General features: G+C 43.0%; 1 protein-coding gene across 1 annotated transcript in view; it reads left to right on the top strand.

The window, feature by feature from the left end:
* Window positions 1–15,028, top strand: part of BORCS5 (BLOC-1 related complex subunit 5) — a 61,942-nt gene continuing 46,914 nt past the window's right edge. Inside the window, exons 1-2 of the mRNA XM_085049718.1 lie at window positions 1–158; window positions 690–833. Coding sequence (XP_084905844.1) covers window positions 101–158; window positions 690–833 — 202 coding nt within the window. The 5' untranslated portion in view covers window positions 1–100. The remainder of the gene's footprint in view (window positions 159–689; window positions 834–15,028) is intronic.

Genomic DNA, 15,028 nt, shown 5'->3' with positions numbered 1-15,028 from the left:
GCCCCGCCTGCCGGGCGGAGCCGCCGTGACCCGGCGCAGCCGGAACCCCGTGGGCGGCAGCAGCCCCCAGCCGCGGCGGGCGGGGGACGGAGGCAGCGCCATGGGCGCGGAGCAGAGCGCCGAGGCCGAGAGCCGCCCGGGCGAGCCCAGCGCCGCAGGTCGGTGCGCGGCAGGCAGCGAGGGCGCGGGGCCGTTCCCCGGGAGCGGGGCTGTGCCGCCGCAGCGGCTGTGCAGAAGGGCACGGCTGTTTCCTTGGGAGGGCCGGCGGCTGGGGAGAAGGGAAGGGCTGTTTCTCCGGGAGGCAGCGGCGGCGCGGCCCGGCCCGGCCCTTCCTGTGACGGCGCGGGGGCACCGCCCGGGCCGGGGGAGCGGAGCAGAGCCGAGCAGAGCCGAGCAGAGCCGAGCAGAGCCGAGCAGAGCCGAGCAGAGCCGAGCAGAGCCGGGCCGGGCCGGGCGCGGGGAGCTCAGGGCTCGGGCAGCAGCAGCCAGCCGGCAGTGCTGCAGGTGTGCCGGGATCAGCTGCTCCCCGCTCTGCCGAGAGAAAGCAGCGTAGAGCCCTTCTGTCATCTTGACAATGTGCTATAAAAAGCATACCTGTGCAATGTTCGGTAGAGCAATGTTCGCATAGGCTTGGATTCTGGTGGAATCTGCTTATCAGTTTGATTGTTCCTTCTCCCTCCCATACCCAGCATCTCCGCTGCCAGCCAAGCAACGAGCAAAAATGGACGACATTGTGGTGGTAGCCCCAGGAACACAGTCCTCTCGGAATGTCAGCAATGATCCAGATGTCATAAAACTGCAGGAAATTCCCACTTTCCAGCCCCTCTTGAAAGGTAAGAGAGTATTCTTCCTCTGGTTTTAAATACCTTCTTTTTTCATACCTAATGGAGTTTGTGTATCCTGAGGTTTCTACTGAACTGCGTGGTTCTGTCCCTATTTTTCACTACCCGTGTTGTTTTAAACCTTACTCTCTTTTGTACTGTCATAATTACTCCAGTCCTTCTAAACAGTGGGTGAACTGGTTTAGAGTTGTGCTGGTAATGTTCTCTGCAATGGAACCATCGACTGTGAGGACAGAACAGCTCCAAGCATACCAGCTTGCCCTGTGCCACTGTCTGATGAGAGATGCTGTGTTACATTCTAATGTATAAGGGATGACAATCTCCTGTTTTGCTCTGGTCTCCTAAAAACAGTTGTGTGTTACTCTCAGAGTCATAGCTACCCGTGTATTGTTCAGTTGCTTGAAATGAAGTTACCTGGTGGGAGTTTCCAACACAGAGCAGATTTTAGTCTTGTTTTTTGGGGTGGGGTAGATGGGCTGAGAATTTTCTTTGTTTCTTTTTCTCCCACGCTTTTTTTTTCTTTCATCTTCTGCACTCATTCTTTGTTCCTTCTATTTTGTTCAAAGGGAAGTGAAGATTTTAATCAAAGTTGTCAAGCCTACAGTTTAGCAAAAACTGTGTTTTGTGGCCTGGCTTCTAGCTATCTCTTTTTGAGGAGATTGCACAGTGTCCTTAGTATCTGAAAGTCACTTAGGAAGCAAGATGTCTGGAGCAGCCTGAACAAATTGATTTGGTGAAAACAGCCTCCTCCTGAGTTCCTCTCCTTGGAACAGTGTGGGTCAGCAAACTTGTGTGTCTGTGCTGTGCAGAGGACATACAGTGAGACCCTATTTTTTTGAAAATGCCAGGCCTGCTGTGCATGCATACATGGGCAGCAGCTCTTGCTCATGCCTTGCAGGCCTGCTGTGACAGAGAGGATGGAGCTGGGGTGTTTAGCCCTCCCTGCTACTGGAAGAAATGATGTGGTTTTGTACAGCTGAGGGTTTAGGCACTTCTGGTTAGAGTGTCACTGATTCATGGGTGGCTGCTGGCGAGTCATGGGAGCCACTTTGCCCTAAAGGCATCACTAGAGGTAATCTACTAGAGGTAGCATCACACCACCACTTTTTGGATAGAAGCTCTTTACATTTTCTTTGTTTGTGTGTGTGTGTCTACTGCATGAGGGCTCTGGAGCATGACTAGAACTTGTGGACATTATGATAGCCTATTGGGCCAAACATTTGGCATTTTACTGGGTACTGATGGATAAGTTCTAGATGTGCATGGCAGTGACTGCAGTTTCCTGCAGAAGGGGCAGAAAGGGAGGCTGTGAAAAAAGAGCAGAACATGCTTTGCCTATAAAGCAAATGCTTTGTCCTGCTTTATATTCAAGGCAGAGCCAGGGTCGTGCTATGGCACCTTGAAATGTAAATGCTGGAACCCAAATCCACAAAAAAAATGAGGACGTTTTTGTAGGAGAGACCAAATTTAGAGGATGCTACAACATTTGGCACCGTGTAAGAGTGTGATGACAAAGAGTTTCAGTTCCATGCAGCTTCAGACTTGACAGCAAACCTGGGTTGCACAAGACCTGTGGATGGAAGTCCTGGAAAGTGGGACTGGTGATCACTTCCAGAGCTGGTGTTCCTGTGAGGGTGTTTGAGTCACAAGGGTACAGGGCTTGAGGTGGGAAGCGAGAAAGAAGAGAGAGCAGCCATGTGGCTGAGATGGAAAAGCTGGAGGGCACTGCTTTAGATGACCAGTCCAGGTCCTTCAACTCTTAAAAGTTCACTTTAGGTTGTCTTGGTGACTGAGTTGCTTTTTCTGGCCTTACTTTGGATCTGAAGCTATGCATGGATGATGGAAACCTTCTCTTCTGTTTTTGTCACTTGGCCTGCTGCTTCCCTATGAGTCTTCTGAGACGTGGTGACATCTGGTGACTGCTCAAGACTTTTGCATGCTGAATCACTTTTGTGAGCAGCTTTTTCAGCCTCAAGTACTTGTTATTACCTGAACAACCAGGCTGTGATAGTTGTGTTTACTGCAGAAAGCAGCATGGGCTGTTGAGTGAGTTGACTCTTGAGAGAGGGCAGATCAGCCACAGACCCACTTGAGAAACTGTTCTGTTTTGGACTGGTCTCTTATCTGTGTTCTTCACATGGAAGATTATGTTTATGGAAAGGTTGAAAAAGTTTCAAGATCTTGAAGGCCCTCATTCTAAAAACTTGGGTCTTCTCATCTGCCAGCTTGGAGAGTTGAAAAGGTGGATTTACAGTCCCTGTGGACTTTATTATTCTATTCAGTTTTCCTTGCCTAAGCAAAGCGAAGGGGTTTTGTTTTGCTTTTAAGTTTCAAAAGAGGCATAATCATTAAATAAATGGACTGACAAAGCACATGGTCATGTAAATACTGCATGTTCTTGAAAAACAAATGGCCTTGTTCCTCCTAGCCATATTGAGTTGAGCTTGTGATCAGTGAACCTGGAAATCTTTACCACTGTGTGCACTCACTTGAAAGACAATGCCAGTGTCATGTCCATTGCATCTTTCTTGCTTTCCCTTGACATCTACAGGGAGAATTGCACCTCAGAGTTACAGCTATGAGCCCTTGTAAAAAGTCCCTCTCCATCTTTCTTGTAGGCTCACTTCAGGTACTTCAAAGCTGCTATAAAGTTGTTTAAAGCCTTGTCCAACTTGACCTTGAAGACTCCTTGTGATCTGGACAGGCTGTTCCAGCGTCTTGCCACCCTCATAATAAAAAAATGTTCTTCCTTATGTCCAATCTAAACCTACCCTCTTTGCTTTAAAATCTTTGTCCCTTGCCCTTTCATTACAGGCCCTGTAATGTAAAAAGTTTCTCTCTGTTTTTCTTACAAGCTTTATTTATCTATGAAGGCTTTTTAGGGAAAGAAACATTTTCCTGTTTATGGCTAGAATTCTGCACTGATGAAAGGTATTCAGCATGAAAAAGCAGAAGAAACAGAGGGTACTGTCTCACTGGAAAGGCACAGTGTGAGCAGCAGAAGCTTCTTTACATCACTGTGCCTCCTCTTGTTCCCTTTGGATTTTGTGATTAGTTTGCTCTCCAATCTCACTTCGTGGTTCTTCAGGTCAGCCTGGTGTTATTGTGACCATCTGAGAATCCTGACTGGTTGACAAAATATGCCAGATAGGTGGTGACTTTCAGCTGCTGCTGACAGGTCAGGGAGGACTGTGACCTCCCTCTGGGTGGGTCTTGTACATTAAATTTACCTGTAACTAAAACAGCACCTATAGTAACTTGAAACAAACTTTTGGTAACCAGTCCTCTGAAAATACTGGTTATGTTTTTGTGCTGCCATTTTCCTTGTTGTTTGCTCCTTGTTTGGAGGAAGCTGTTGTGGCAGCATCCCTTAAAAGTGTGATCCTGAGTACTAAGCATAAGTGGTGCACTGTTAGTTCACTGAATATGGGCTTGTGGTTATTTAGAGATACTTCAGCAGCCCTGTTTTGTGTTCTGATTTATTTCTAGAGGAAATCTTACTACTAAAAGAATAATTTTAATGAGAGATATTTTAACTGTTGAAGCTGTTGGTGGTGCCTGCTTGGCCTGCTGCAAGAACATGATACTTTTCCTTCTGTTTTGTTTTGTCTGATGATGTTTGGATTGTGTACAAGTTCCCAGGAGAGCAGGGGTTGTTTCTGTGAATTAAGCACTGTGCTAATGTGCAGCTGGACACTGGCCTATGAACAGTTCAGCTATGTCACGTGCAAATTGCATTTGTCATCATATGCAGCATGTCTTCTGTCATAGGGAATCCTGGTCCCTCCAGCACTGAGAGAAAAAAGTCAGCAGAGGCTGTTTAAGGCTCACTTGCATTCCCAGACATATCACAGGGGTGAGAGGTGTCTTTTCTGCAGACCTTCAGCTAGTTGCTTGTGCTCTCCATTTCTTTATCAAACATAGATGGTCTTCATCTTTTAGCCTTGTGAAAGGCGTTGTGTGCAGCTCATTAGCATCCTCCAGCCCAAAATAACTGGATTCTTGTCCTACGAGTAATGCTGCTGTTTTTATGTGGATAGCAAAGCATGGGAAGAGATTGCTCAGTAAGGTTGTGGCATTTCTGCCCTTAATGGTTTTAAGGGCATATTAAGCAAAAATCTTATCAGTCATGAATTAGAAGCAAATTAATACATTAAGGCTAACATAGTGAGAATTTTATTTACCGTGCTGCTTGTTGCCCGTATTTATTATTGTTATTTATTAAGAGAGGCATTTCTCAAAGAACAAAGGGAGACTTTTGCTCTGAAAAGTTGAGGCTACAGTTTACCTGGAAGCAGTGCAACAAGGAAACCCAAGTTACATGGCAGAAAGTGAAGATCCAGCATAAGGAGTCTTTTGTATAAGTATCCTTTTGGTCTCAATATATTTTGAAGTGAAAACTTGTCATATATTATAGCTGGTGTTCATCTTCAGCTGAGGAGCATAGGGAGATGCTGAGAAATCTATGAGCAAGAACTGGGGTGAAAATTATGATGCTGCACTGATGACCCATGGATCTTCTGTTGTCTCCAGGGTGGGAAGCGTAAGCTTGTGTTACCTTGAAAGAATTGTTTAAACTTTTATGAAGTAATTTTTCAGGCAAGAAAGCTACTTGTCTAAAAAATACCAGTGTATTTTTCTTTCTGGCATATAGTGTGTGGAGGAAGGATGGATGTTTAGAGTTTACTGCATTTAAAACAAGACTTTGTCACATCTCACTCCTTGGTATTTTCTTACATCCTCTTTTCTTTGCCCTTCCTCACTATGTGCTCCTATGTGCTTCCATTTATAGTGTAGGGAATTTAGCTATTAGCACACGTCAGTGAACTTTATTCCTTTGATTCTCTACACATGGTAATACTTGAATGCTTTTATAGTTCTGTCCCTGTGCCTTACAAGGAGGATCTGCTCCTTGCAACTGCTGAGGGTAAAGGCCTCTACTGGAATTTGCAACATCCAGGTTTGTAGGATGAACCCCATGTTTAGTGCTTGTAACAAGGTCTCTGAAAATGTGCATGTTGGGTGGAAAGAAGTACCAGGAATGTGAGTACATTTGCCTGGTGGGTTTTGGATTTTTTTTCTTTGTTGTTATTTTGTTTGTTAGTGGGGTTGGTTTTTGGTGTTTTGTTTTTTAGGCTTGTGGACCAATATTCTTTGTTATAGAGAACTGTCTCTCCATTTTCAATTCATGGCTTGAAAGTAGCTCCTGAAATCAGAATCTAGAAGATGCTTCAGTTTTGAGGAAAGGAGCTTTCCCTTCAAAGGCGAAAGGATAGCTGAAGGAGTGGATGAAGATGTTGTCTGATTTTCATATACTCCTCAGTAGTTTGTTGACTGTTTGGAGACCTGAACTAACTCAGTTTTCTGTGTGAGAGGATTTGAGTCTGTGGTGAGACATTCTCCAAACATGCTCAACACCCATAGGGAGAGCATTAGGGACTGCAGATTCTGAGTTCCCCACCTTGCCCTGTGTCCCTTTGCAAGCTGTTCTACACCGCTTGGTGTGGTTTGTGTGTTGGCAGATGAACAGAAGGAGTGTAAGCCTGTCTGCCTAGGCAATTAGCCTGGCCTCCTCCCTGGCTGAGGACCTTGGAGCTCCAATTTCTGCTGAACCCAACAGCAGTGACTCTTGTTGGATCTCCTCAGGCACATATTGCTCCTCCCCACCATCTTGCTGCATGGGAATAAGCTTTGGTGATAATAAGCTTTGGAATAAGCTTTGATCTCAAGTCACCTGCAGATCCTTCTTGCTTTACCTTCAGAGCCTCTGTGGCAGAGCTCTTCAGCTGGCAGTGCAGCCCTTGGGGTGCAGCTACCCTTGGGATACACTAGAAGATGTGCTGAAGAAAAATACCGTGTGGGAAGGAGTTAAGCATGTCCTGGCTTATCAATTTGCCACATACTTTAATGAGGACTATCTGCACATTAGCCAGTGTACTTTGAAATCACTATTAACTGGCTAAGGTGAAAGGAAAATAATTGCTTATAACATCCAAAATATCCAAGTGTAGTTAGGAATGTTTACAGAATGTGTAATCTCTTTATGTTGGGAAGAGACTGGAAATCACATTCATCTGATTGGTAAGGCAGAGGAGCTAGTGTGTTCTACTGGAGTGTAGCTGGTAAATCTTTCCAGATGAGGGTAAGCACATGATGGGAAAGCACATGGAGAACTTTTTTTTTTTGTCCTCAAAGGTCTTCAGGCTTCAAAATCTGGATAGATTTTTTTTTTTCTTTCTGTCTTTCAAATTTGTGTGCTTTTATTCAGCATTACTGCCCTGTTGTTAAGAATTGATGAGTCTTTGACTGACGGGCCAGTGAAATTTCTCACTTCTCTTTAGTGTGTCTGTTGGCATCTTTTCTGATGGATATCCATCTGTTGAACCCAATGTTTTCTATCAATGAAAACTGCATGCAAACAAAATGCTCTTGTTAGAAACGTGTCTAGGAGATACATATAGATCCTGCATATATGTACTGTACATACCTGTCTTTTCTGTATATACCAGCTACATGTGTACATGTGTAGCTTGCTTCATGTGATGCTGTGTGACCCACTGTTAATGTTCTTTATGTTAATGTTCTTTATGTTAATGTTCTTTATGTTAATGTTCTGGTGGCTGGTTTTGGAATGCTTGTGTCTTACTGCAGGACCAGCATCAGCGTTGCAATGTGTTACTTGTGAAAATGGAATGTTTCTGTTTGATGTTAGGCTTTATAGGAATTAATAAGTTTATCTGAGTCCAGAAGGTTATTTGGTTTTAGACCAGTCAGTTTTAGACATATTATTTTTAACCAAGAGGGTGTAAATTATTGCACCATAATTACTGGGTTTTTTTCCCCTATGTGTGCTGATTCAGTCAAGTGACTATGGTAGGTAAAGCATGAGAGGATGCTTCTGTATCTGCTGCCTGTCTGCAGTTAACTGCACTTTCTGTAACATCTCATCATTCGAAAACTCTGCTCATCTTTATTTCCTGCCCAAACACTATTAGCAGAATAAAGAGCAGATTCCAGAAATTAATATGTGTAAATAATACCCCCTTTTTAAATTAGTGTTTGATTTACTAAAATTATATAAAACCAAAAAGGTTGTTAAGGTACAAGTGAAAAAGCAGGTCTGCTCCAACCCTAAGCCTTGTTATCAAAGCAGTGTGGTGGGAGCTGAGCTTTAACCACGTTCTCTGTGGATAATTGTGTGAGATGAGATCAACAACTGACCAATAAAGCACAGGTCAGCAAGCTCATTGTTACGAAACCTTGAAGCTTAGAATCAAATTTGATATGCCTCTATTCCTTTCTTAGGGCATCTTAACAAAAGAGAAAACTGGAATTTTGTGCTTCATTTGGCTTATACAGTGAGATCTGACATACTGAATATTCCCTCTATTTTCCATGTATGGAAATTCCATGGGCTGGCCATGGTATGCTTGGCTTGTTGACACCCTTGCATGCATAAACCAGAAGATGTGCAGTTGCAGATTAAATACTAACCCTGAGATGCAGATAATCTCCTGGACATCCCAATTTTCAGTTTGCAGTAGTAGCAACATGAGGAGTAGTAATGTTAGTAGGAAGTGGAATTGCTGCCTGTTGTAGCTGTGCGTAAGCACCGCTCTGCCAGCATGCTGTGCAGCTCAGCTCGAGAGCCTCCCTCATCCTGAGGCAGTGGTCAGAGAAGGGGTAAGTTAGTCAAGGACAATGGGCAGGAGGAGCTGTACAAACTCTACAGCAATAATTTGTATCTGGAATGGATGCTCAGGGTGAGATTGTGACTTTGCTGATGTGGAAGGCAAAGCTCCTGTCAGTTCCAGCTGAGTGAAGGTTTTTGTTCTGAAACAGTGTTCATGTCTGTATAGCTCAAATTTGTATGGTAGAGTGCTAAGGTTGATATTTGAAGTTTAACAGTAACAAACAGGTTCTGGAGACTGGCAAGTTGCCTAGCAGGACTGTTAGAATTGATTCTCCCTTCCACCCTTAAACTAGATCTACAAGAGCCTTGGTTATTCAGAAGATGGCAACTTCCTTAGGTGTTTTGTGCTCACCTGTCTGTTTTATACGCTCTGTATTAAATAAGTACGGGCTAGAAAGCATTTGTTGCTCAGAAGAAGGAACTGAAGGTCAGGATTCACACTCCTCCCTTCACTCTCTCTTTCCCCCTTCTCTTCTGGACACGTTGCTCTTGATTCCCTGACCATGCAGACTGAGCTAAGGGGCTCCAGGCAGCCTTTGGTGGGAGCTGCTGAGACACTACTCAGCCTGTGGTCATCCTTGCAATACTCTATTAGCAGTATGAGAGATGTTTTTCTTTTTTATGGTGGAAACTCATCTTTCAGCAATCTTAAGACACTTGAGAAGTTCTTGAGATGTCACTGCAGTGATGTGAGCACGTTTTGTGTCTGAGCTGCTATCTCGGATGCTTGTGGAGTTTTTTGTTTGATGTTTTCCTGTCTGTATGTGTGTGATTGTTTACCTGGGTGCTTTTACCTGTGTTGCACTTACCTACTTCTCTCATGTTTCAAAATGTTTACTAACTGTAATTGTGACACATGATTTTGGAGAAGACAGGTTATGCCCAGGCTGGCCCTTGGTATGTTCATTAAATGCAAAATGTGCAGTATCTCCTGTCTACCTCTTGTATTAAAGATCCACTGTGATTGTTTCTTCACGTGGGAAAGACTTGAAGGGCAAAATTGAGTGCACTTGCTATTTATGTTTGGTTTTATTCATGAGGTTAAGGGCAAACAGTAAAATACTAGGCTGCTGTTTGAATACACTTGTATGGGGGTTTTGTTTACTTTTTAATATGCTGATGCATAAAGAAATTACAATCTTGAAAAGGTAGATGAGTCTGTTCTAATGCAGTGAAAACTGAGACTTTATGATCCCATGCTGCAGTTAGGATGTCCTCTGGGAGTCACTTGTGTAACTTAGACAGAAATATTGCAGTGCTAAGTGCAGTTCAGTGTTGCAGTAAAAGACCTGAGAATCTCAGGCATTAAAATGAGATTATTTTCACCACATTGCATCAACGTGGCCATGATGTATTTTACCCAAGAGAAAAGTGTAATAGCAAATGGGATCCTGTGACAGCAGCACAGGCTGCTAGTGAGTGACTGCTGTGCAGGAGAAATCTGTGCATTGCATGCCTTGGGAGTAATGAGGTGCACCAGCAATCCTTCAACTCAGGGTTGCAATGTCCTTTCTCTGTTTTCTGGCTTGCTGTTCTGACTACAGGGCTAACCCATAAGTTAAAAATACGGATATTGAGACTTGGAAAGCCTGCAGTCTAGGTAAGTGCCACAGGGTGTCACTGGAATACAAAAGAAGTAGCACATGTGGTTGAAAAGGACTGGAAACATTGCTGAAGCAGCACGCTGGAATCTGCTTTCTCTCTAAGTTCTTTTCATGAGCATTTATGTTCTATCTGCACTGGTACCAAATGACCAAAGTCTTGGTGACCTTGCTGGGTTTGGTACCTGCTGGGCCTGTGAGCTGAGCCACACAGTGCTTTACAGCCTGAAACAGTACTGAGTCTGGGAGGAGGAGATGGTGCAGTAATCTTCAGCTGAAAGCCCTTCAGAAGTCTTTATGATGTTGAAAAATAGAAATATTGGGTGCTGCTTATTTTTGGTTGTTGTTACCATTCAGTTCAGTTCAGTTGTTGTCTTACTGTTATAGAGCAGCAGTAATTCATATGGAAGAACTTGAGGTTCAGAGGCTGTCCATGGATCTTGATCCTCACCTCAGTACACCATCTGTAACATGGAGTTTGATAGTATTTTCCTGACAGCACTGTTTTGATCATAGCTGTGTTGAAGACCGAGGTGTTCTCATGTCAAGAGAGTGGTGCATAATAAGTTCGTCCCTGGTGGCCCATTGTGCTGAGAAAAATGTTTATTCAGCATAGGGGATGGAACTGGGGAGCTGATGTGTCTAGGAAATGATTGTAACACTTTTCTCCTCAGCCCAAAAGTGTTCAGCTCAGTCAGATTTTCCTTCCAGTTCATTCCCAGCCCTCCAAACCAGTGTTGCTGCAAGAGTATGAAACAGGATGAGCTGGGTAAGGGGAGAGACATGAAAAGAGAAGGGGAAGAAATAATGTGCCTGTTAAGTGACAGCCTAAAATTCCAGACTTCTACCCACCTTCCTTGTGTATTAGTACAGGTAATCTCACATAAATGAAGACATTTGTTTTGGGAAAATCTTTGCATTGATCAGATATGTCTGTTCAGCTAAATCCAGTGCTTAGCTAATTCCTAAGTTATTTTTAGGAGAGGGAGTATGGAAGGAGAGTGTCTTGAACCTTAATCTCTCTTGCCTTGGAAATGTCATTAAGGTATCTTGTGTCCAGTCTATCATGTCAGTAAAAGCCCTTTAAGTCTGCAATGGATTTAGGTGGTTCTCTTTTCATTAATACATTAGTGGGAGGTTTGTGCCACAACATCTGGACAGTCTAGAGAGTATTGTCCTTCACTATGTGCTGCCCAAACCTTTTGGTGCTTGGGAAGGTGTTGGTGCTCACCAGGAACTTAAGGTTATAACCTATTTGCATATACCAATTTTAAAAAAATTAAAATGCTAATAAGGCAATATTACTGCTTGCCTAAAGTTGTTTTCAGTGAGATGCTGTGCGAAATTACTTGTGCAGGTTCTCCTGCCCCAGATCTCACTGTCTGAAGTGAAATCCCTGGCAAGATGTGCCTCATCAGCACTCAGAATTTGGTGTAAACATACTGGAGTTTGAGTCTCCTCATTTAAAATTCACTGTTTCTGCAAACTTTTTCTAAACTCGTGTGCCAGCTACAATGGATGGGAAGTCATGTTTCAAGTTAAAACAGAAGCAGGTTCCAAGGAAAACTCTTACCCTAAAGAATCCGTTTCTTTTTCAGATATTAGCTGGCCAGACAAGTGATCATCTCTTCCTACTATGTTTCTACTATGCAGTATCCTTATTGTGGTGGATTTTCTCCTGTGTATCCTCATCTTCTCTGTGACTGTTGTGTGTAATTGGAAGCTAACCTGGGGTCTGCTGGCCTGCAGATACCACTTGCAGTTGTGGTGCTGTCAATGGGATGTTTCCAAATAGCTCCTTGGAAAGTGTGATATTATGGACCAGGGAATTATAAGTCATAGTCATCAAGAGACTTCAAAAAACATTATAACTTTCATCTGGTAGTGTTTCAGTGAGTAACCCTTTGCTTTTAGTTCTTGGTGAAACCAAGATGGTGTTGATGTGCTCCAGGAAGAACATATCCTGGTGATGCTTCACAAGTTCTGGATAAAATCACTTCTATTTTAGAGTGTTCTTTTCAATACTGTATCAAACACAAATAGAACTGCTGGAAAGGCACTTCTGACACTCTTGGTTCTGGCTGATCTGTCTCCAAGGAATGGCTCACAGTTGGCCTCAGCTGGCGCAGGAGGAGGATGGAAAAAAAAACTGGTCATCCAATGGATATCCATTCCCATTCTTTGTAATAGGGGTCTTGGAAGATTTCTGTCACCTAAACAGAGCCTGCACCTACAGGGAAGGCTTGATTTTCCTTTTAATCCTAAAGTCTTGGTTTTATCTGATTGAACAGAACTTGTATCTTTAATATGAAGTGGAAGAGATACTGGAAATGAAACTTCTTTAGTAATGCATGCTGCTTTGCCTCTTGTGAGAGCAAATCTTATTTGTTCTGTGATGTGAAAGTAGCAAGATGCAGGTGATTTAAATGAAAGTACATCTGCGTTTATGCATTTGCAGAAACAGGATGAATTAGGGTAGAATGCTTTCTCTTGGTTTTGTTGTCTCCCATTCAGGGAACTTGCCACCAGTTCTAGTATGAACTGAAATTTGAAGCCAGTTTCGGTGCTGAGTTGTTTTTTTTTTGCAATAGTTTGAAATTCTCCACTGTTGTACATTCCCTTAGTTATTAATCTGATTTATTATGTTCTGTGGTAGAACAGACAGTAAGAATCTGTAGATTAATCACTTGGGAACGTAAATGATTTCTTTTGTCTAATGATCTCTAGTGCGACAACTGATCATTAAGTTACAGTGGTGGTTTAGACTTTCACTTCTTTATTTTAAATGCCAAATGCCTTATTACTATCTGAATCCAATTACTTTTGTGGTCAATGTTTGCATATGTATTTGGATGAGGAATGTAAAGGCTCAGTCTAGCTTTTAATGCCAGGCAGTGGGACAAATGTGGTAGGAGCAGAGTTATTTTTCATGCCATAGCTCTTACCTGTACAAAGAATTGTGGTGGTGTGTCTACCTTTGTAGAAGGTAGCAGAAGAAAGCTTGCAGAAGAAAGCATGTAAAAAGGTTAAAGTTGTTTTGATTGTGTCAACTATTTAAAATGCAAATAAAAATAAAGCAGTTTTCTGTGCTGGAGCGGATACTGAAGTTAGATACTGAAGAGCTGTACTGCAGGAGTAGGATTGATGTGAAAAAGGGTGATCTCTCCGTAAAGATACAGTGAAATGGTTGAGTGAGTTGGCTGAAAATGGGCTGTGCTGATGTGTGCCATCATGGTCAATGTGCAACAGGGAAAGATAAGGGTGGTGCATGCAGGACAAAATAAAAGGTAGAAATTGTTAAATATTAACAGATTTGGTAGAGTTTTGGAAAAAGGTGAGAAACTGAGGATGTTTGTTTTCTGACCTCCAGTCAATTACTATTTAACTGGTGGCCCTGGGTGACTCATCTCTACTCCTTGTAAACAAAATTTTAAGATGAAAGAAGAATAGGGTGATCAGCATAACCAAGGAATTATCTGAGAAATAATAAAGGAACAAATGCTCCTGGTGGGCAAGGAGCTTGATTTGGCTCACCATGGGATCCAGCAGGCACTTTGGCTGGTTTGGGGAGAAATGCCAGGGGCTGTGGACTGAGGCCATGTGGGAGCAGCTCAGCTCAGCTTTGCCTGCTGTCCCACTTAGGTGCTTTGGAGCTGAGGCAAGCACATATCCAAATTAGCTTCTGGACTTGGTGCAGGAGAAGATAACGTGTGCAGGATTTATGGAGGTACTCTGGCTTCCCACAGTGTCCCATTTGGATTCACCCCATGCTTTGCTGACCAGCTTACCCCTGGGGCATGTGGGGCAGGGTGGTTATGAAGCAGTGGGTGGTGATGCTGTGGCAGGAGCAGAGACAGCTGGACTGGTGGACTTGCACCTCTGGGGCTTCTGTGAAAATATTTTGTATTCTGCTCTTTAATTCCCTGTTTGGTTTGGTGATTTTTCCAAGAGCAGGGGTGAGCAGAACAGGCTAAATCTAATGGTTTGGGGCTCTTTTCCCTAAAACCAGCACAATTGGTCTTTACTTTGGAAAGCTGCCATCTAGAAGAAACTGAGGTTGGAAAAGATAAAAATTGCTGAGGCTGTTGATAAACCTTTTGTTCAGAAACTGTTTTGATGCCAACTATTTTGATGCTTTTGATTTTCTCGCTCTCTCATCTTAACTGAAGGGGCTTAGCAAGTAAACAAAATCTGTACTACTAATTTTTGGCCCTACTGAAGTTTTTCAGAAGACTTATCAAGTTCTGCACTGTGCTAAACTGCCTCTTTATTATCCAGATTGCTAGGCTTATTTTTCTTGCTAATGAATGTAAGGTACAGTGAAATTAAGAGTCTATTACTGTATTGTTCAAGCCCTGAATGTCAGAAAATAAAACAAAATAAATCTTACTATGCAGTTGAAAACCACAGAAATCTCCCTCTCCTCTGTCATTTCCTCAGCTTCATCTGTACTACCATACCTTAAATGTAACTTGGGAGTGTGTGTGGGTTCTTGCCTCTTTGACTGGAGTCTCTGTGCATGTAAGAACAAAATGAATGTGACTTCTTCTCAAGTGCTTTTCTCTTCCTGTGGCCCACCACATTGATTACTTCCCCTTTTGAAATATTTCCTTTGCAAAATGGAGCCACAAATGCATGAAATAAAAGGGATTTGAGTTGCTGGCATTTGGTTAAAAAAATAAAAAGAGATTTTCTAGTATGTGTGTTCTCAGGCAGAGGCATTGCTCAGGCACGAGGTGATTGAGTGGGGCTAGACTAATGGATAATGTGCTAAATTAAACATGTCAGGGTACACCTAATGTTTTTGTCATGTAAGACTAGATATGGGATTGTTTATTGCACTTGAAGCCAAATTGTCTGTTTTACTATTATTGCTCATTCTGTGGCAGGTG

This window comes from Lichenostomus cassidix, chromosome 1Ab, assembly GCF_008360975.1.
Source record: "Lichenostomus cassidix isolate B80296 chromosome 1Ab, HeHo_3.0, whole genome shotgun sequence".
NCBI lineage: Eukaryota > Metazoa > Chordata > Aves > Passeriformes > Meliphagidae > Lichenostomus > Lichenostomus cassidix.
The sequence above is the reverse complement of the archived record's forward strand: the minus strand, read 5'-3'. Positions and strand labels throughout refer to the sequence as shown.